The sequence below is a fragment of the Hirundo rustica genome, chromosome 19 (genome assembly GCF_015227805.2).
Source record: "Hirundo rustica isolate bHirRus1 chromosome 19, bHirRus1.pri.v3, whole genome shotgun sequence".
Classification (NCBI taxonomy): domain Eukaryota; kingdom Metazoa; phylum Chordata; class Aves; order Passeriformes; family Hirundinidae; genus Hirundo; species Hirundo rustica.
The window spans coordinates 4234529-4256797 of record NC_053468.1 but is presented as its reverse complement, the minus strand read 5'-3'; the positions used below and the strand labels follow the sequence as shown (position 1 = coordinate 4256797).

General features: G+C 50.7%; 2 protein-coding genes across 4 annotated transcripts in view; both read right to left on the bottom strand.

Moving 5' to 3' along the window:
• The window catches only part of FAM222B (family with sequence similarity 222 member B), a 36375-nt gene extending 24099 nt beyond the window's left edge, over positions 1-12276 (bottom strand). The window contains exon 1 of one of the 3 annotated variants that reach the window (XM_040082704.2): positions 12216-12276. The gene's annotated coding sequence lies outside the window, so the exon portion shown is untranslated. Of the gene's footprint in view, positions 1-7624; positions 7644-12215 lie in introns of those variants that run through there. The other 2 variants (XM_040082702.1, XM_040082703.1) reach the window with 2 other exon arrangements.
• A 769-nt stretch (positions 12277-13045) lies between these two features.
• Positions 13046-18296, bottom strand: ERAL1 (Era like 12S mitochondrial rRNA chaperone 1). The gene is made up of 11 exons (XM_040082245.1): positions 18209-18296; positions 17814-18038; positions 17597-17724; positions 17433-17510; positions 17251-17297; positions 16816-16877; positions 16304-16416; positions 15509-15877; positions 14940-15089; positions 14616-14696; positions 13046-14349 (listed from the first exon to the last, which is right to left on the bottom strand). Exons 1-11 carry the CDS (start codon positions 18294-18296, stop codon positions 14227-14229), a joined length of 1464 nt encoding a protein of 487 aa, XP_039938179.1. The 3' UTR covers positions 13046-14226.
• Positions 18297-22269: the final 3973 nt, after the last annotated feature.

Below are 22269 nucleotides of genomic sequence, written 5' to 3'. Positions count from 1 at the left end.
TCCTCCTTGCCGTGCAATCAGGGCTGTGGACATGTGGCAGAACCCTGCAGACAGACTGTACCACGAAACAACAGCCCTACCCCCCAAATATTGTATCAGTTACTGCTGTGCCCTTAACAAGAGTTGTTTCTTGCCTGTTTCAGCAATCTGAAAGACACGCTGGGCAAAATTTCAAGCTATGACAAAGTGATCTTATCACTTCTGTGCTGTTCTCGCTACACAAGCCCCTGATTCAGCAGCATGTAATAAAATCCTCATTTGCATGAAAAGCACTCTCTGATCACAAAGTCTTCTGTTCGACAGCCCTCTTCCCATCCACAGCATAGAGATGCAAGCACCACTGTCATTTTGCCTGTGACTGAGGTGGAATATTTTATTTATGCTTTATTTGGAGAGGCTCTCAACGTTTTAGTGCCATCTTTTCCTAAAAAAACCCAGTATTTTTGAATAACACAAAAGCTGCACACAACCCAACTAAGTGAGTACTGCCAAGTTCACTCACGACGCTCACACCTGTATTTTGAATAACCGTGTCATGTGAAGGACATTTCATATCAGCACAAGGTGACCAGGAACAGTTGTAAAATGCCTTTTGTATCCAACAAGTCCAGCCTTTTCCAGTTTGCCTTTAGAGTGCTCGATGTCATGACACACAGCACTCAGAGGATGTGTTTCAAAAGAAAGGAAGGTGCAGCCACGGAAAGAACAATGCACCGCCCGCAACAAGATTAATCACCGTCATGGGAAACCAATAAAAACAAGTATCTTGTTATCTTTCTTTACAAAGGGACTGTTAAAGCTTAACTATATTAGGAAACTTTTTTCCTTTGGACTAAACCATAAGCCTAATGTATGTGGGCATCCCACATGACAGCATATGCGATTAATTGGGTCTCGCCTGACGCCACGGGAGAAAGTCCAACGTTCCAGAGGCAGGATGGAGCTTTCACGCAGCCTGTGCTCTCTCCTGATTACAGCTCTCTCACCAAGGCCAGCCCCAGCTCCCTGTCCCGTGCCAGGTGACACCACCGCCCATTTCCACCTGTTAACCGTGTCCCACGTACGCACCTCAACATCGCACCCGGCTCCCAGCGAACTCAGCCAAAGCAGAAATACCTTTCATCACGTCAGCAGTGCGGTCCCCATTTAGAAACGCTTTCTTCCACGTTAATCCAGTGCCAAAACGTGGTGGTGTGGGCTGTGCTGATCCAGAAACGGCGCTAAGGATGCTGCTGCCTCCTGTCTATCACCGCACGCTTCATCTCGCGCGTGGCCAGGCAGTGACAGCCCTGCGACAACAGGCACTTTAAATTGGGCAGCTCAGCAGCACATGTACACTGAATTTTTGAACAAGCTATTCTAAGCTGCTTTGCTAGCAATTTCTGGCCTGTGCAGTTTGAAAGCGCACGGTTCTGGCCCTCACAAAGAGCAGACCTGTAAATGACATCTTGAGGATTAAGCTGATTGAGATGCAATTTGCCTAGCAACCATTCATTAAGCAGAGTTCAGAAACAGGCCAGCAATCTATTCCACCTCCTTATCTGAGCAGTAAACAGATAACAGTCTCTACTGTGTCCTCTATGCTCCAGTTCAGACACATTGTAAACAGATTTTTCAGAAGTTTGAACTCCTACGGTAAATCTCCGAGAACAATCCTGCTCTCCAAACACGAGGGATTCGGCTTCAGCAAGTGTCTTACAAGCGAGAAACAGCTCTGGAAGGAGGGTAATGCAAATCAAATTGTGAATGCATTTGCAGTTCCTGTGCCTCCAATATTTTCTCACATCAAGCACTAAGAGCCCATCCTAGTCGTTAAAAAAAATGCTTAAAAAAATCTTAATCACACAAGCATTTGGCATTGCTATTCTGATCAGTGAAAAAAACTCAATAAAAATCTTATTCCCTTCCTTCATCTTCTGCAAGGAATCGATTGACACTTCCAAAGTCTTTGATAAAGGCTCCCCTGCTTCAGAGAAGAAAACAAAAGTCACGTCCTCCCTCCCTCCCATTAAGCATTTTCCCCTCATAAAATAAGCAATACAACGTAAACGTCATCAGTGGAAATCAAACCAGCTATTTCAGCTCGAAAATTTCAGCTGAAAAGATTAAGCGAAATCGTGATTTTGCATAATTGTTTCCCTGCAAGAAACATCTGATAACATCCCATTCTGCTCCAAAATTAAACAACAAAGATTAGCACGGACATACTTAAGACTATATACCTGAATGGTTTGCCTTTGGTGTACAGTTCTTCTGGGAAATCACTGTGACATACAGCACGCTATTACAATTAAATATGCAAGAAAGAAGAATTAAACTGACTATGAATAATTAATACCCTACAATACTACTTCATAAGGAAAAGTCTGGCTGAATATTCCCGCAGATGAGATATACCCAAACACGAGGCACAGCAGAGCTGGCAGCTTTACTTTTATGATGGGCTTTAAAACACCAAGTAACTTTATGGCTGCTGCTCAATTCCAGAGAAGGTGCCAGCCATCCAAGCCTTCTCCTGCTGGATTCCCATCCAGCTTCAGAAAAATGGGATAAATGCAACTGTTGCAATAGTTGCTGCACTGCTCATCTATGTCCCGGAGGTAAGAGGCTTCCCAAACACTTTCCATTAAAAGGTATAAAGCAATTATCTGACATCCCAGTAGGGAGAATAAAGCAAATATGATGCAACAATTACTTAGGTGATAAGATCAGGCTAAGGTTGTGAGAAAAAACAATTTAAAAGGGTTGCAAGAGCTAAGGAATGCAGCTTACTTTCCCAGAATCTCTCTTAAGGACAAAGATACCATCAGCTCCAAGAGTCGACCTTCCTGTTTCGAGTTTACTGTTCTGGAGGCTGCAGAACATCAACTGTAGCAAAGCTGAAAACTGCAATTAAAAACATGCTCTTTTTTGCACAACACCCCCCCTAAATTGCATAGATTTACTGAAGATTGATATCTTACTGCTGGCATTTTCCATCAGACTCTGTTCGGGTCAGCGCAGTGCTAATTGACACAAACACATTTGTTGCACATTTTCAGCTGGAAATGCCCAGCTCCTCTCCCTTTATCCATGCATGGCACACCCAACACCCCTTCAGGAGAGAGAGATTTGAAAACCAAGCAACACTTGTGATCACTGAGGTGGAACGTGGCACTGCTACTGTAATTGCTGAAGGTGTGACAGCATCCCTCTGCTCTCAGCCCCATATTTTTCCAGGAGGGTCTTGTTCCTGCAGGACCCAACACTCCAAAGGAAACATGAGCTGAGGGTCTTTCTGGGCACAGGCAAAGCCATGTTCGAAGTATGCTGGCTTAATATTAATTTTCTATTAAAAATTAATAGGACTAAATGAAGCTTGCAAGCCTACAGGCACCAAGGCAGTTATTTTGCCGACGCATTCGTTGCCCGGAGGAGCAGGATGTGAGGGATGGGCTGCAGAGTTCCTGCAGGATGCAGGATCCATGTGGCTCCTGAGGAGAACACAGGGCTCATCCCCACACCCCCAGAGGGCCCCTGGGTTCCATTAGTGCTGTGTCACCCCGTCCTCCTGCCCAGAAACTGGTGGGGAAGATGAAACCCTGATGAGATGCTGGTGAAAACCCCAGTGTCTTCCCACCTGAGATCCAGCCTCCTCTGGACACTGCCTCCAATCCTCACCCATGTGCCCCTTTCCCACTTCCCAGAACGAATTCCCATGCCAACAAGAACCCTACAAATATCCGGAGTTTACGTAAGCTTAACCTTCAGTCCCTATTAATGTTAACGGAATAGGAAAAAATTAACCACGGTGCAAGTAAAAAGACCGTATCTGCATTTCTAATTATACAACAAAACACACCACATGGCAGCATTTCCAAGCACCTTGCTGGGAATAAAACAGCCAGTGGACTGAGGCTTCCATTCAGAGTGGTGGATGCAAGAGCAACCAGCATTGAGACTGACGGGTAAAGGATGTGGACACGAGAATTAAGGGAAATGAAGTGACATACGTGAACGATGGCAACAAAAATGTGAATGATTAGAAAAACAGTCACCTTAAAAATTTAAAATTTCATGATCTCTCCTACTTTTTAATGGCTTAGCCTACTTTTTCCAACCTAATTTGCATGATCAAAATAGGCCTCCTGCCAGGAAGCATTAAAATGGCAGCCCCCCATCGAGACAAAACTCCCTTCACCATACGAGACTGAAGGACTAATAACTATTCCTAAAAACATTTTAAATCCATTAACGTTGTTTAGCAAACACTTATTTAGAATTAGTGCCGCTATCAGAATTTGACTGCGTTCTACTAAAGTGTTCTATAAAAGCCTTTGAGGGTGGAGCAGGTCCCTCCCAAACACCTGTTCCATCTCCAACCCTCTCCAAAAAGCTGAGCACCCTCACACTCCCGAATGTTTTCCATCTCAAAACCCTGATGTATCCTCCAAGATCAACCAGACAATTCCCAACAGCTTTTCAGAGTGCCAGGCTGGGCAGCTGGATGCTCAGAGCAGCCAGACCAGAGGACACCATCCCCACCAACTACTACACTCGGCAATTAATTCTATACACCAAAAATCCTCAGGTTAGTATGAAAATATAAACCTCAATATTACTGATGTACTGAAGATTTGGATTCTAGTAGAAATATATGGTGGTTTATATAAATTTGTCCCAGCTATGTGTTATCCTTTCAGTGCCATCTGCACAATACCAGAGTTTTATCTAAGCACTGGATACTAAAATAAATCATTTTCTCTGTATCTATGATCTTGTTGGAGACAGACGCCACAAACCTGAGAGCTGGCTAGTGCAGGCTTGTCTAGTCACAAATAAAATTACATCCACATCAATATGATTTATTTTTAATAAAAAAAAATAAGGCAAACCAGGCTTTTCATATCAAAACGGGCTCAGCCAGCACCCTCCATGCCCACAGAAGACATCATGTACAGTGTGAAATTGTCAGAATGAAACTGGGATTGGCACTGTCATTTCCCCTAGTAAGAAATACCTCTACCACGAGACACATTTTAATTGCCACACGTAATGAAAAGTACCTGCTCATTCTCCACTTGCTGTATTTTCTGGTGTTTAAATTCAGGACTAACAAGTCTTGGCAGGATACATTCTGGTGACTTTAATTTTATGCCCCAGCAGATTTTTAAGAGTGAATTTGGCTCTCCAATACAGCACAAAAGACCCATTTCTGTCCGTGCATGAATGAGGTTCTTGGGCTGCACTTCTTAAAGCATCTCGTCCTGAGCGTCCCCTGTGAGTGGGATCTCGCAGTAATTAGCACAATCTGATACTGGAAACACAACTAATTCTAACACTGATCCCTCAGGACGGCACAGCCCATGATTTGAGAAACGTTTGTCCCAAAAGGCCCTTTGTTTCTACCTTTCAAAGTCACCAAAGGCTGGCAAATAAATGATATTCTCCAAAAGCTCTGCATATTCCTTTCTCCTGGCTGGATATATTCTCCAACCAGCAGCCAAAGCTAAAGGTTTATACAAGATCACTGAAAGCACCAAACATGTTTTATTTTCTTATACAGAGCAATTTCTAACATCTGCAGTCACTGCTGTGAGATTGCAAAGGATTTTATTTGCCAAGTCAAGCTGTCGAAAGGACAGATTATAAAAAATAAACACTAACCATTTTTAGACCTAACTTTCCCCCACAGACTGCGTTTTATGCCCTTTCACTGGAAACGTTACATCAGAATAAAATCAGATTTAATTGGCTCTTAAATAACTGAACAGCCACTTTAATTTTATTTCAATAGCAATAATTCATAAATCAAGCAGCTGAAATCCTAGCACGGAGTGACAAGTAAATAAAGCAGAACACAGCGAAGGAGAGCACGAACACCACATGGTGAAAGGTGATTTTTCTCAAACTTCACGCGTCACCATTTTATGGACATCACAAAGGTACCACTACATAAATACCTGGATCTCAAACCTGTCAGCTCCTCAGCAGTAACTACTTAACAAAGACCAGTTGATGATGATCCTTGTCCAACTGGAACTGCTAGGAGAATGGCTGGGATTTTAGCCATGGATGCAATTTCCCTCATGCACACTAGATGGAAGTATGGAAAAATTTAATTCTTTCCTGTCTCTACTTAAATTCAAGTGGTTGAGGTGCTATGTTGGACTGTCACATTCTGAGATTTTCTTTTTTTGGTTCTTCATCAGCAACTTCACTGATTGATAAACTCCATGCCCTGAAATATTAAACTAAACAGTGTTGGAAATAAAGAGTAAATATAAGAAAATATACAGCAGAAATACTAAATATATTATTCAGGCTAATTTCTAAAGTACACACATTCAGTTTCTCGAGTATTTGAATAATAATCACTAATGAGATCCTTCAGAGACACTGAAGTTACATTTTTAAAACCTCCTGGCTATTATAAGAAACACCACCCTGTCAGTGAATAGAAACAGGGAATAGAAAAGGTATAAAAAGATTCACAAATGCTGCTGCCGTTTTGACTGGAAAAAAAACCCGAATAGATTTGTAGAATACAGTGGGAGAGGCACAGAGAAATAGAGAACCTCAAGTCTTGCAGAACAAGCAGATCAGAGAGCAGCAAACCTGAATGGGATTAAATTACACACGAATCTCCTGGAAACGATCTTAAAAGTGACTTGTTCCAAAACAATCCATTTCTAAATTTAAACACTAAAGAGTTCACACACACAAAAACTAAATCAGGCAATGGTGTGACCAGGAAAAGGTGTTGGAAGAGCTGTTTTCCCTCCCCTGCTCTGGCTTCTTCATATATTGATTTTCCTCCACGCTCATTCACAAATGCTCAGCAGAGCTGTGAACAATTTAAAGTCAAGGGATGCACGAATTACCAGCCCCAGGAACACGCCACCCATTTGAGGCAAAAGCTGAGGGCTTTGCTGTAGCTGAAGAAAACAAAAACCAACCCAGAATCAGAACACACTGATGTGCTGGAAGGGAGGGGCGAGCAAATCCCTAATTTTCCCTGTCCACAACAAAATCAAAGCACATGACATTCCTTCAGCTTAGAAGAAAACAAATTAAGAAAACCACTGCCAGAAGAGAAGGATGAACAAAGAACAATGCTGCATAAAAGAATATAAAGTAGGCATGAAGGGCTCCCCTCTCCAGATGTTAAGAAGACAAGCTGTTTTTCATTCCAGGTGTAAAAAAAGATAAGCAGAGGAGGAAGTTTACTTTGTAGAGTGGGAGCATCTGCATAATTTTTTGAAAAAGGTTCATACAAAGATTTCCTTCCAACAGAATTTAAACTATATCTATACATATATACATAGATATATGTGGCACTGGCTCAAGACAGTCACCTTAAGATATTTTTCAAAGTGTTTTCCATGCAGCAACTGCCTAGGGAGAGGAACAAAATGAGTGGCAAGGGACAGCCACAGGAAAGGGCAGGACTGTGAGACACACATCCTCCAACATGCACACTCCAAGTTTAACATGAAGGCAAGGACAGGGACAGCAGGATGCAGCAAAGGATATGCTGGGGCCAGGAAATGAGAAAGGAATCCACAGCGCTCAACACTGACTTATGGGTTATTTTACCAATAAAAATACATAGGAGTATTTTTTTCACATGTGTGGCTCCCACCTTAGCCAGGCCAGGGAGATTGTCCCAGTATGAGGAGGGAAATGACGGAACAACTGGATGCTAGATCCACTCTGAAGAGCAGAGCACGGCGTTTCACCTATTTCCACTTGCTCTCGCGTGCTTCCCGAATTAGAAACAATCAGAATCCTGCTGGAAACAATATACGGCACCTTAATTGGGTTGGCTGCACTACAGACGTCAGCAATGTATCACTTAGTAGATCATTCTCTGACTGCTTTTTTTTCCCCCTTTAATACTAAAAATAGCTGCACTTTCATGGTTCACCTCTTCTACATCACCTTTACTACAGACACCGTAAGAAATGAAATGTTAGCACTCGTTGCCCACCGACGATCCTACAGGACCCACACCTGCTGCAGGCAGGATCTGCCACCTAATTCAGCAGAATTGTACTGAAAGGTTTGTCTCAGAAACGTTGCATCTACACAGAACCTGTTTTCTCAAACATTTCCCCCTAGCACACCCATCAATGCATCTATTTAAAAGCCTGGAACAGCTCAGTTATCTCGAAATACATCAGCAACCCAGTGCTCCACGCATTCCAAGCACTCCAGAATCCCTGCACGGGACTTGGGAATTCACATGAAAAATCTTTCCCAGTTTTCATCCCCAAGCGCTACGCCCCCACTATTCCCTACCAAATCCACGCTGCAGCCAAACTACATCCCTGAGAAATTATTCCAAGAATGAAATATCACCATTTTCCTCATAAACCCTGAAAACTTGGGAGTAATCTTCACACACAGCATAAACAAGTTAAGCAATGGGAATACATAAACAAAGCTTAACTCTTAAGCACAATGGGGGAATAATTATAGCAACAACAGAACAAATACAAAATGAGTGGGGAGGCATGGAGACACCCAGACAGAATGTGCTGAAATAAGGAAAAGGGACCTGTAGGATCTATGAGGTTGGATCCGCCATGAGCTACAGCTGCTGGGTTTTTAAAGTGTTCATTTAAATCAAATTACTAAAAACATAGAAACCAGCAGCAGAAGAACACAGAGGTCTCTGTCAGCTCCAGGTGCAGGCCAAGCTATGCCCTGCTTGGACAGTAAAACCAGCTTTTGAAAGATTACAACTCCTTGGAAAAATATCTTTGGGTAAAGTTCAGAACAACTTTTCTGGATGTCAGCCAGGAGAACTGCCTGCTCAGGAGCTCTGTTCCTCAATCAGTATTTGGAAAGCTTTTTTTTTTTTTTTTTTTTTTTTTTTTTTAAGTAGAAAGATTAATAACGTGACAAACTCATTTTAGCATTTGCAGTCAAAGTAACGATCTGCAATTAAAAGAAAAAATCGCTCCAAGATCTGTGTGGTGAAGATTTTAACACAAGTCACAAAATACAATGGGAAAATTGGAATGTGGCATACCACACAAGGAATAAAAAAATTCAATTACTCACTTCACTTGCTAGTTTGAGAACGTTTAAAATTGTTTAAACATTTCAAATGCTGAAAATCAGAAAGGGTGGGGTGACAGGCTCATTACAGGCGCAGAAAATTGTGAAACCTTCACTCATCCTCAGGGGCATCTTACCCCAAAAGCAGCGTCTGAAGAGTCAGCAGGCCCTGGATACGGTGCACTACTACACAACAGTGTGACCTGTTACTCACCTGCTGGGTGTAGCATTTCAGTGAACTACATGTTCTTAAAGCAATTATTTAAAAGTGCTGATCATCTGTTAAACAACTCAAACAAATCAGGTTATGTTCTTGGTGGTGTATTTAGCAACTCCATCAAGCCCAGAATCCTGCAAGTTACTTTACCTCCCACTTCATAGATCTGTGACTCTCCTCACTGAAGATGAGTGGGCCAGGAATATATAGGATATAAAATGTTTTGGTGATGGAGGGTTTTGGGTGGAGCCAGCCAGGGCATAATTTTCTGCTTCTTCCTCTCTCCATCTCCGTGTGCTGGCCAGTAACAAGTCGTGATCAAAAGTGAAGAAAAGTAAAAATGAATGGACAAACCAGTGTGAAAAAGTAAAACACTGCACCGGAAACACTGATAAAAGTTTCTATCCCACATCCAGGCATTTCTGCAAGTGCAGCAGAGGACACAAGCTGAGGCTCCTGCACATTGTCTGAGCTTCTGGGAAACAGAGATACTTCAGTCCTTGACGAAAATCCTTACTTCTCCTCTTGATCTGGTAACAGTTCCCAGAAGCAAGCATAGATATAAAAGCTTATCTATCAGAGGACAACTTGAAACAAATACAAATAAGGCTTAAATGAAGGCAAATATCCAAGCTGCAGAGAACACAACGGTTCCCTAATTTCACATTTGGAGAAAAGACAATACTATGTGGACATTCTCCAACATATTTTTAATGTTATTAACAGAAATAGCACCCCAGGCTGTGCTCAAGCTGAAAAAGTGTGAAACTGTTTGCAATGTGAAGTGAAAGGGGGATCAAAAATACCATCTTATTAAATGGCATTTATTTGGTGCTAAGTGAATTATTTATTCAATTGAGAAGTTCACAAAATGACAGGGGGGTATATGCAAGTGAGGTCACTACTTCATGTCAGTATCAAAGCTGATCCTTAACAGAATTTAAGCACCTGCCTTTTCTTTTATCTCAGCACAAAATGAGATTTCTTTCCTTTTTTTTCTACACTTCAAAAGCCATGTAACGCAACAGAATATATGCCAAGCATGCAAAAACAGAGCATGCCAGCATCTTTCAGCAATCAGCTTTCCCTTGTCATCCATTATGTCAGATTTATCTATTTTTGCTTAATTCTTGCTCCAGCAATACGCATCCTTCCTCTCTCCAGACTATCAGGCTGGTTGGGCTGGAATTCAATACAGCTTCTTAAAATAGTTGAGAAATATTGAAAATATTTGAAGCGATGCCTGTGAATTACAGCCAATTCATCAACTCCTCTTCCAGCTCCTGCTCGACCTGTGCTCCTCCAGACAAGGGGTAATTCTCATTTCTTCACCTCAGAAATTCTACCCAGTGTAAATACCATTTAGAAAATAAACAGCCTTTCCTTTATGGAAGCATTTATTTATGAAAGCTTAGATTCTGTGTTAATTGCAAACCTTACCCTCTGACTCTTACTTGCTTTTGATCCAAACTTTCCTCTGCTGAAAATTAATACTGAGTGCATTTGCTTTTAAGTTTGCTTTCTGTTATCACTGCTTTTCCTCTCCCAAGTTTCCAGACCCTCTGGACTGGCTTTACAGGACACCAGACCCACCTAAAAGCTCTCCCTGAATCCTTCACTCTGCTGCAAAACGCTGCTCTCTCCACCTCTAACACCTGCAAGACCCTTGAACATCACCTTTCCCCAGTGCTTTATGCACCCACTAAAATGAACAGACTCTAACGAGTTCAAATTCTCAAAAAGCTCTGATCAGAAATAAACAGGCTGAAAAGAAAACACAACTCTCATCACCCTACTCCCTCACTGCCTATGGAGCAGAGAATTTTCTCAGCTGGCTGCTGAATCAGACGAAGTTTCCACAGCGCACACACACAGACACACAATCACAAAGCCCCAACACATCCAGGAGGATTTATTCCATCACAAAGTCACCACCGTTGCTCCAGCACAAATGACATCACTTAGGAACTCAACCTCATCTCCTGAGAGCTCCCAGCTCCCTCCTCTCTCGCAGCAACCGGAGCAACAAAGAACCGGGCTTGTGCAATAAAGAGGAAGAAAGTATTGCTGCAAAAAGTTTTGCAGAAAAACTTATATTTTCTTGAGAACGTGACTACGGAAAAAATTAAGGACTGTAGCAAGAAGTGAGTAGAACAAATTCTGGTTGAACTAATCAAACCAGTGATTAATCCTAAACTTGCAGCTAGTGCTACCAAGGGAGGGTGAGAGACACAGGTGAGCCCTCGCAGGTGTTGTTCGGGGAGGTTCACACGGTGCAGAACCGAAACCACCTCAGTACTTTGCTGCACGAGTGGACTGAGAACTGGAGTCCAGCTCTGCAGTTTTCTTCTTCTTCTTCTTCTCCAGACACTTGAAAATTGGTTGGTAGGGAATAAAGACGACGGATGATTTACTGACGATACCTGTTCCCTGCCCGTGGGAAAGATGGGCTTTGAGGTCCCTTCCAGCCCAAGCCAGCCTCTTGCGAGCCTCTTGCAAAAAGACACTTTACTTGGGAAAGAATCACACAAAGGATGTGCTCGCACTGCGACCGCAATCCCCCCTTCCCCCTGACGGCACTTCTGTCGCGACGGCTGACGCACTATCGCGATCCCGGGCCGTGTGCGCGGTACCCAGGGGCAGGTAACGAGGGCGCCGGGGCTACCGGGGGGGCTGGGAGCTCCGCGCTGAGCGGGGGAGACCCCGGGGAGGCGGGATGGGAGCCATGGTCGCGACAGGCGGCGGGTGTCGCGACAGGGGGCGGGTCTCCACACCGGCGATGCCTCAACGGGCGGAGGGGAGGGGACACCCGGGAAGGACAATGGTGGGGGGGGGGGGGTATGAACCACGGCGGTCCCGCCGCGTTGTGAAGGAGAGTAAGAGGATGATGATGAGGAGGAGGAGGTGACGGTGAGGCCGCGCCCTCGCTCCCGCCGTGTGCCGCACTTACTCTCGGTGCCCCTGCCCGGGCCTCATGGCGCCGCCGCCGCTGTGCCCGCCCGGCCCCGCCGCCGCCGCCGCCGCCCGCCCCGGCCGTGCTGGCTGCGCAGCCGCCCCCGCGCACGCGCGGCCCGCGCGCCGCCCGCCCCGCCCCGCGCACGCGCGGCCCCGCGGCCACGGGAGCGAGGGAGGAGAGAGACGGGGGGGAATGGGGGGGGCAGCGCCGCCCCGCCCCCTGCCGGTAACCGGGGGTAGGGCAGAGAACAGCGGGGATGGGGGGGACACGGCGGGGACACTGGGGGGCATGAGGGAGGGACACGGCGGGGACACACTGAGGGACATGGGGGGGATATTGGGGGGCATGAGGGAGGGACACACTGAGGGACATGGGGGGCATGAGGGAGGGACACGGCGGGGACACACTGAGGGACATGGGGGGGATATTGGGGGGCATGAGGGAGGGACACGGTGGGGACACACTGAGGGACATGGGGGGCATGAGGGAGGGACACGGCGGGGACACACTGAGGGACATGGGGGGCATGAGGGAGGGACACGGCGGGGACAGACTGAGGGACATGGGGGCATGCGGGAGGGACATGGCGGGTACACAGCTTCCCCTTGTACCCCATCCTGCGAGACTCCTCCAACCCTCCTTACCCAGCTTTACCCCCCGCAAGGTGCAACCTTCAGAAGTCACAGCTCAGGAAAGGGGATCTAAGCTCAGCTGGGAAGGAGGAATGACATGAAAGTGCCCTGGTTTGAGCTGGAATAAAACAGAGGCAAAGTGGTGGCTGTGAGGTCAGGCTGCCAGGGGGGAATGAAGAAGAGAACAATCACTTGTGCTGGGACCTCATTTTATTGCAAGGGAAACACAAAAGTTGGACAGCAGCATTCAAGGGACCACAGCACCCCCTGCTCCTGGGAAATGAGGAAAGACACTCCATGGAAGTTTCCCAACTCAGTTTTCAGCTGATCTCACATTCCAGACAGAATTCTTCAGCAGAAGGGTAAAACATCTCTTTCACAGTGCACCAGAGGGGGACAAGGGGCTGAGCAAGTTTGGGTTCCAGACCCTTCCCAATCTCTTCACTGCTGGGGTTTTCTTCCTTCAGGGATGTTAATTTGTAACTGCACATGGAGATTTACCTGGACTTCTGGCAGGAAGGTGCCCAGTGCTCCAAACACCTGACAAAAGAGACCAAACAAGCCCCAAACACCAGGTCCAGGCATACAACACGTGTCATGCTAGGCTCCACCATGCCAAGGGCCCTGCAGAGCCAGCCCTGTTCCTCCTGTGCCAGGAGCTCTGTTACACCTGAGCTGCAGATCCTGCTGCTCTTCCCACTTTGGGGTTTTCTTTAGCTGCAACAGCTTCTGTCTTTTTATCCGTGACCCTGGTGCAAAGAGTGAGGACTTGGAAGTAACTGATGCAATAAACGACTCGAATTCCTAAACAGTGGGTCCATGCTGGTTTTGCATGACAGAACAGCCAGTCGGGCAGTACAGATGTTCCAGCTGCCAGCAAACCCCTAAAACTGACTCCCTACACCCACCAACTTCAACAGTGCACGGAGAAAAGTCAGCATGAGAACACCAGATGGGCTGGGGTGGCCTTGTCCTCCTGTGTGACCATGATTCAGCCTCCAGAAGAGATTACAAGCCTTCACTGTGACCCTCTGTTTGCTCCAGGCAGGCTCCTGAACTCCCACGTACAAACACCTGAGAGCAAGGACATGAGACACAGCCCAAAGAAAGTGGGTGGCAGCTCTGGAAACACAGTACCAGAATCATGGGTGCAGCTGATTCTCCAGTATCTGTCCCCAGTTCAGATGCCACAGGTCTGGAGATTTTATTTCAGTTTGGGTTGTTCCCCCAAGGAATAATATATTCCACTTCAGCTCACTGTAGTGATTCCATCATCCTCTGTTTCTGGATTGAACAAAGGTGCCAAGATACCCCCAGGACTGGTTTCTCCACATGATCAGAGAGTTCAAAGGTTGCTAAAACACACCAAGTGCTCAACCCTTCACCTCCACCTTGAGCTTCAGGCAGACGTCACACAGGAAAGCGTTCATCAGGTCCTGGCCAGCCTCCCGAGCAATCCGGCTGATGACCTTTCCTCCTCTTCCAATCAACATCCTCTGTGTCAAAATCCAGAGAGAACATCATCAAACTCACCCTTACACTGCCCAGGAGAACCGTGTAACCACAGAAGCAATGAGGGAAATTCCAACGTTAAACCATGAGGCAACTTTGGGAAGGTGCAAGTTGCTGCTGAACAGCCAGCATAGGGTGCACGGCTCTTCCCAAAAGAGAGGGAGAGGGGATCACAGCAAGGATGCACGTGTTGGACTTAGGGAACCTCCCTTCACCCTCCCTAGCATCCCATCTTTCTTCCCTCACTCACTTTATGAGACTCCCTTGGCACCAGGAGGCTCTGCACGATGAAGAGCTCCCCACATTCTCCTTCCTCCCATATCTCCGTCACCTGCGACAGCAAGCGAGCGCTCAGCAATTCTGGAAAATCCTCAGGAATCCCGAACACCACTTCCCTGGAGACACCAGCACACAAGGGTGGCCCCTTCACACACAGAAAGGGTCTCAGAGCACACCTGAGGCGCCCACGGGGCCTGGCAGATCCCATAGATCCAAACAAAGGGATTCTCATCACACAGCCCGAAATTCCCAATAAAACAGCTCGTGGCCAAGTCTGCCTGTGCACACTTCCCACCTGAGTCACTCCATAAGGCACTTCCAGGGGCAGGTACTCCAGGACCTTCTCCCTGATGATATTATCACAGATCTCTTGAGGTGACTGGTTGGTCAGGACGTCGCTGTGGAATTCCCAAGGGCCTGGCTTGGCTTGCATCAGGAGGTACCTCTGCGGGCACAACGCAGCCCCCATCAGCTGCCACGTGTCAGCCACACAGTGCCAACACCCCTGTGCTCCTCCCGCAGAGAGGGCACTGCTGCTGGCCGGGCATCAGGGCAGGGAAAGGAGAAAGGGAAGCTCTGAAACTCCTCCCTAGGGCCACATGTATCAGTCACAAAAGCCCACAGAAGCCCCAGAGCTGAGAGACAGCAGTGGGTGGGCTCACTTTTGTGAACAAGCTGCTGTTTGGAGAGCTCCAGGTAAGAGTTTTGTACAGAAATCTCTGGAGATGCAGCAGGGACACATCCCATGTTGACACGTGACACTTTTCCCCCATCCCAGGCCAGCAGCAGAAGCTGAGGCTCTGTATGAAGTGCTGGGGTCCCACCCCAGCCTCCAGGTGTGACACAAGTTCAGACTGGAGTTACCTTGAGTGTATCCACCTCCTCCCCACGGAGAGCTGCCAGCATGAAGATCTCCTGGAAGTGTGGCCAGCCTTTTACATCTTTGAGATCCTCCTTTGGCCCTTGGGCTTCCCCTGTGCCAGCACCCCCAACATCACTGCTCTTGTCTGAACCAGAGCCTTCCTGGCCCTGATTCTTTTCCTGCTCAAAGGGAGACCCTGGGACCTTGCTTTCAGATGGAGAAGCCCGAGTGATACGAAGGGGAAGCTTTGCTGAAGATCTGGAATCCTGTTTAAGTGCAGATTTCACTTCCAGTTTCTTTCCATTTACAACTCCCTCTGTCAGATCAGTTGCTATTTCCAGCAGGAGAAACTTCTTCTTTAGTATATCCACCTGAAGTCAAGAGAGAGAGGGGTGTCAGGATTTATCCTAAACGAAGTGGAAAGCTGGACCCCGGATCTGAAGGAGCCAGAGGGCCAGAGGAAACCACCCAGGGAAGCAGCTGCTGCAGGACAGGAGGGTTTTGTGACCAGAGGCCAAACCAGAGTGTGCCAGCACAGCTTGCACATATACTGAGAACCTGTCAGCTCTGCTGAGATTCTCCCTGACCGACCTGGCTCCTCTTCCCAGATGGATTTAAACCCCAGACAGCAGTACAGCTTCAGGGGTGCTTGGGAATGCAACAAGTACACACACACCCCTCAATATTCTGGAGCAGAGGGGGAAACCTGTGTCCTTCAACACACCAGGGACCTAAAACCCATCACTGCTGATGCTGGGTGGTGCCTGAAGAAGGCAGGAAGAACAAGCAGGATTTACCTTGTTCAGGACCAGGACACTGGGGATGTGGGGGAACTGAGAGAGGCACCTGAGCACCTCCTTGCTCAGAGAGTTCCGTGTCCAGTGATCCGACACGTCCACCAGAACCAGGACTGCCAGGAAAGAGGGTGGGAAGCAGGATGAATCAACATTTTCCAGAACATTCGCCTGCAGCTTTAGAGTCTATGATCACTCCCCTCCTCAGGAGGAGCACAAAAAGAAGAATTTCATTGACAAAGCGCTAAAATGCAGCTTACCCATGTCACCCTAGTGACATCACACGTGCTAAATCTCAGCATCCAAGCCCAATTATTAACCAAAGTGCCTCCCCTTGGCACCAGGCAGTTCTTATCCCCTCCTCAGCTCAATATTCCAGATCTTTTCTCTGCCCTTCCTTCCTTGTTCACACTCCCTGGGCTGCCTGTGCCTCCAGCAAACACCCAGATACCACAGCTGAGAACTTGTGTGGCTGAAAAGGATTTGGTTTGATCCAAAAAGAGTTGAAAGCCCACCTAAATCCGCATGTTTCATGCTGTCCCATGGGTCTTTCAGCATGGCTTCCTCTAAATTATGCCTGAAAGACACATGAAAATGAGTAAACCAGACACACTTCATTATAATTGTGTTCCTCCCCCTCAAAGTAGAGGGAAACCAGTGTTTTCCCTCACTCCAGCTGCCACAAAGCTGCTTTAGGGGCTGTGACATCTCTTGTCATGTGCAGATACACAGAACCAAACACAAAAAGGCTCAAGGGACATCACAGCTCTGTGTGCTACTGAAATTGCAACCACAACAACAAAAAAATCTTGGGAGACCAAAATAAGGCTAAATATACACATTTGTCTCACTCCTATTTTACAGGCTCTGCACAGTGACAATCGCATTCCTGCTTTATCAACTCTTGACAGGCAGCACACACCCCCACCTCCCCACACCAGTGGTGGTACCTTTTGGCTTTTAAGGGATTAATGAGGCCAGGTGTGTCCAGAATGATCTAAGGAAAGGAAAAAACAAATGTTTCAAGCTTGCCAGCAGTGAGAGGTCAGGGTAGAACCCTGTCTTTGTGCAATGAGAAGTGATCCCACGGGATACAGATGAGCAAATCCTGCCCTTTGTCTCCAGGACTCACCAGCTGCGTGTCCTCGTGTGTGATCACCCCCTGGGCCCTGCAGCGGGTGGTGTGGACCTTCCTGGAGACCGGGAAAACCTGCAGGGAATTAATTCAGCACATTACACACAGCCAGGACACCCCAAAAAAGCAAGGGAACAGCCTGAGCTCCACCCCAGCTTCACCTTCCTGCCCAGGAGCTGGTTGGAGAGCGTGGATTTCCCGGCGTTGGGAGCGCCGATGATGGCGATCCTCAGCACCTTGGGGTTCTGCGGCTGGTTGGGCCGATTCTCCAACAGGCGCTTCTGCTCCTCTGCCGGGGAAAGGAGCAGCTTGGATGCTGCCAAAGCCCGCCGCGGGTCGGGATCGCCCTGGGGCGGGGCGGCAGCCGGCACCACTCACCTTTGTCGGCAGCCACGGGCGGCGGGTGCTGGCCCAGAGCGGCGGACGGAGCCTCGGCGGGGATGCCCAGGAGGCTGCCCAGCGCCGAGCTGCTGCCGCTGCAGCGGCTGGGAGCACTCAGGATCCGGCCCAGCGCCGAGCCGCTCCCGCTGCAGCGGCTGGGAGCACTCGGGATCCTGCCCGGCGCCGAGCCGCTCCCGCTCCAGCGGCTCCCCGGGAGGCGAACTAGAAGAAAACACCGATTATACCCAGAAGGTACCTAAAGCACACCAAGACCGCGTTGTCCCCTGCCTCCACATGCAGCGCCCGGGCAGCGCTCACCCCACCACAAGGCCTCTCGGCCTGACCCACCCGCCACCTCCCGCCCCCATAGTAGGCCCGCGGCCCCAGCGCACCTGCTCCCAGCCGGAGCGGCCCCGCAGCGGCGGCAGCGGCGGCCCGGGCAGCGGCCGCGGCCATGGAAGCCGCCATGGGAGCCGCCATGCCAGCCCTCTGTGGGGCACGCCGGGAAGGCGAACGGTGCCCGCTGCCATTGGCCAACAGCGCGGGGCCATAGAGAGCGCGGGGCCGGGGCCAGAGCGCCGCCGTGCCGCGGGGAATTGTGGGATGGAAAGGGACGAGCGGCCGGCGGGGCGGGGACGCGGGAGCGCCCCCTGCCGGCGCACCGTGTGGTGCAGGTGGTGGCGCCGTCGGGTCCCCGGTGTCGCCAGCGGCCCCCGGGGTTCCCGGTGCCGCCAGTGCCCTCAGTGCTCCCGATGTCACCAGTGCCCCCAGTGTCCCCAGTTCCCTTGTCCCCGCTGCCCACAGTGCCTCCAGTGCTCCTAGAGCTCCCTGTCACACAGCCCAGCGCTCCCAGTGCGCCCAGCGCTCCCCATCACACAGCCCAGTGAGCCCCAGTGCCCCCCACAACACATCCCCTGCATGTGATTACAGCCCCCCGTGCTCCCCAGTGAGACCCAGTGCTCCCAGTTCCCCTCTTCTACACAACCCTGTGCATCCCAGTACTCGCCCTACACTACGCCGAATTCTCCTCAGTGCTCTTCCAGCCCTCCCCAACACACCCCAGCGCCTCCCAGTTCTCCCCAGCGCTCCCTGCAACACCCCACAGCGCACTCCCGTGTCCCCTGTACCCCTGTGCCCCTCTATGCCTGAACGCACCCGAAATTCCCTGTCACACCCCAGCCCCAGCACCCCGAGCCCCCGAGCACGTCCCAGTGCTGCCCAGTTCCACCAGGCCTGGAACCCCCCCAGGGGATGTGGTGAGGAAGGAGAGACGGAGCCATGGTTCTGTAACTCTCTTTATTGTCCGGTGCCCGTCCCCAGGGCTCCATCACTGTGTCCATCCCATGCCATTCCGTGCCGTGCCGCGTGCCCGGCCGTCGGCAGAACCGTTACCATTACTAAACTCAGTAATGGTAACGGTTTCCCCGCCGGCCGTGGGTCCCTGGCTGTGTCCGGATCCCCTCGCACCCCGCGATGCCCCATCCCACAGCCTCCCCAGCCCGTGTCGCACATCCCCGGTGCCCCAGGCCGTGGTCCCGGTGCGTGGCGGCGGGAGGAGGTCGGTGCAGCCCGGGGAGTACATCATCTATACTGTAGTGTCTCATAGCCAACTTACAGTATACGATGATATCCTGCCCGGGACAGCGTGGAGAGGAGAGCAGAGCCTGCAGGGGACAGCGTGGTTAGGGAGCACAGCTCGTTCCCACCCCGGTGTCACCCTCACCCAGCCCTGTCCCCCTGCTCTTGTTGCCTCCGGAGCCTTCTGGAAGCCTCCCCACCCCAGCACCTCTCCATCTGCTCTTCATCCCTCCCAATTCCACCACCCCGGAGCACGATAGAGGTTCTCAGGGGCTTCCCTACCCAGGTATTCCCCCTAATTCCTCCTTGTCACCCCATTCCCACCACCCTGGAGAAGAGCAGAGGTTCCCAATCACCCCCTCAACCCCAACACCCCCCCCACCCCTTCTTTGTCCCCCAGTCCTGCTGCCCCAGAGTGGGATTGAAGGCTCCCGACCGCCTCCCCACCACAGCATCCCCCTAACCCCTCCTTTCATCCCATATCCACCACCCCAGAGCAGGACAGAGGTTCCCCAAACCCCACCTTTGTCTCTCCCAGTCCCACCCTCCCTGAGCAGAACAGCAGCACCCCAGGTGGTGGCACCTACCTATAGGGGTGGCACTGGGGCTTTGTGGGGTGCTGGGTCTGCACCCGCCTTATAAAACCTGCTCTGCCTCATCTGCATATCTCACATCTGCACTGCACAGCTGGACGGGGCCCTTAACCCTTTCCTGCCCAGGGGGGCACCGCCCCAAGCAGCTCCCCCCACCCAGCCTGGCTTTGTCCGTGGGGATATGCGGGGATGTGGAGCAAGGAGCCACCCCCTGTGTCTTCCCCTTCAGGGTGGCCCCACAAATGCCACATCCTCCTGTGGTCACCAGGATTATCCCTTTCCATAGTTGTGGGGACCCTGGACTGGGAGCTCCCCACTGCAAACTGGTTCCCAGTTGCTGGACAGTGGTGTTGGACAGGGCAGGGTGGCAGCCCGTGGGGATGGGGCCCAGGAGGGACATCAGGGAGTGGGGGTCACCCTACACTCAGGTACAGGGTACACGTGGGTGCAGGGAGCCCGTGTCCCCCTGGGGGAGGTGATCTCTGTAGTGCTGTGCCCCTGGCCAAATTTGCACCCCTGAGGGACATGATCCCTAGCAGTGTGTCCTCAAACAATGGATCTGCCCTCCTGCCTTTAGGGACACCCTGGAAATACACTCCCCCTCCCAGGGGGATGTGACTCTGTGAGGGATGTATCCCCCAAAGGACACGCTCCCCTGGCCATGTGCGTCCCCTGGAGGGATGTGACCTCCAGCTGTGCCCCCTCATTGCACGACCCTGGTCATCCTTGTCCCCTGACCACTCATGTTGCTAAATGGCTTCACCCCCTGACCATGAGTGTCACCTGCCTGTGCATGGCCCCAGTCATTTGTGTCCCCTAGCCCTGTCTGTCCCCACAGGGCCACATCCTGCGGCCAGTGCTGTGCCAGTGTGCCGGGTTGTTTGTGCCAGGACAGGCTGGCATTCCTGGAAATGGGCTGGGGGCAGGCGATAATCCCCTGCGGGACCGGGGCCGTGTGCGCCGGGTCCCGATAAGCAGCAGCCTCCGGCTATCAGGGACCCTGCCCTGCCACACAAGGTGTCCCTGGACCTGCTGTCACCTCTGGGCGACAGGAACAGGGGCGGCGTGGCCCACAGTCCCCCCAGCCTGGGCAAACCCTGGCAGGAGTGGGCACAGGGTGAAGCCCTGGTCTGAGCCTGTCCCGGGGCATGAGGTTGTGGGGACTTGGGGACTGCAAGGGGCCTCTTGTTTTGGTCCCTCTTGTGACCCAGAGGTGTCCTGGAGCCTGTAGTGTTCCCCGAACTGCGGCACAGGCAGCCCAGCACGGAGAACAGTGACACAGGCAGAGTGTCCCTGAGTTCCCCCAAACCCTGCCAGCTCCAGGTGAGTCCCACGGGATTATCCCCACAGGACTATTTTATCCCCATGGGATTATCTCCGTGCTGGATCGTGCCTGCCAGCCCTGCTGCCTGCTCAGTACTGGAGGGCAGCCCTCCTCCTGCCCCACAGTGGTAGAGGGGCCCTGAGTGTCCCCAGGCTGGTACCACAGGGCTGGTGTGGGGAGCGCCAGGTGCCACAGGAGACCCCCGTGTGCCACAGCCCTGCCAGCAGCCGAGCTGCCCCGGGGCAGAGTGTCTGGCTCCAGATAAGGAGGCACTGGCAGCTGCAGAGCTGTCCCCACCCTGTCTATCTGCAGGGCCACCCTGCAGGACACACAGGACAGGGCCTGTTGTCCTGCCCTGGGTTTGGGGGGACATGGAGGATCTGGAGGGCGCGAAGGAACCATTTTCCCCAGGGAGAGCAGTGCAGCAAAGCCCCCCATGCCAGCCCCATGCTGGCTGTCACTGGTCCTGCTTGCAGGGTGACCCCGAGCAGGACAGGTACCCCCAGAACCACCCTGCTGTCCCCCTGGGCAGGGAAGGGCCTGTGGGGCTGGGACAGGGCTCCGGTGGCAGGGCAGGGGGACAAGAGCTGCTGCCACCAGCCTGGCTGCTGTGACACAGCGCCGTCAGCACCTGTCAGCCCTTCTCCAGCCATCAGGGGCCACTCTTTGGGGTGTCCCTGCAGTGGCCACCCCCGGGGGTAACCCAAGCCATGCAGTGGGGTTCACTCGGTGTCTCCTGGCTCCACACTCATCCCTGTGGGAGCAGGACAAGGAGGAGCCCTCCCCACTATGGAGGGCTGTGACACAGAGCCCACGGGGACACGGTGACCACGGGGAAGCCACCAGCCCCCAGGAGGAGCAGCGTGAGCCAGGACCTCACCTCCCCACACCTTGTTCCCCCATCCCAGCGGGAACACTCCCGGGCCACGGGACACAAGCCACGGCCGGACACGCACGC

Bases quoted from the DNA above. Each gene is read 5' to 3' on its own strand.
- ERAL1 (XM_040082245.1), bottom strand. From the start codon at position 18,296: ATGGCGGCTCCCATGGCGGCTTCCATGGCCGCGGCCGCTGCCCGGGCC. The intron at 17,511-17,596 runs GTGAAGCTGGGG...AATTCCCTGCAG, and splicing joins ACCAGCTCCTGGGCAGGAAG to GTTTTCCCGGTCTCCAGGAA. The intron at 14,697-14,939 runs GTGGGAAGTGTG...TTGCTGTCGCAG, and splicing joins TGCCTTATGGAGTGACTCAG to GTGACGGAGATATGGGAGGA.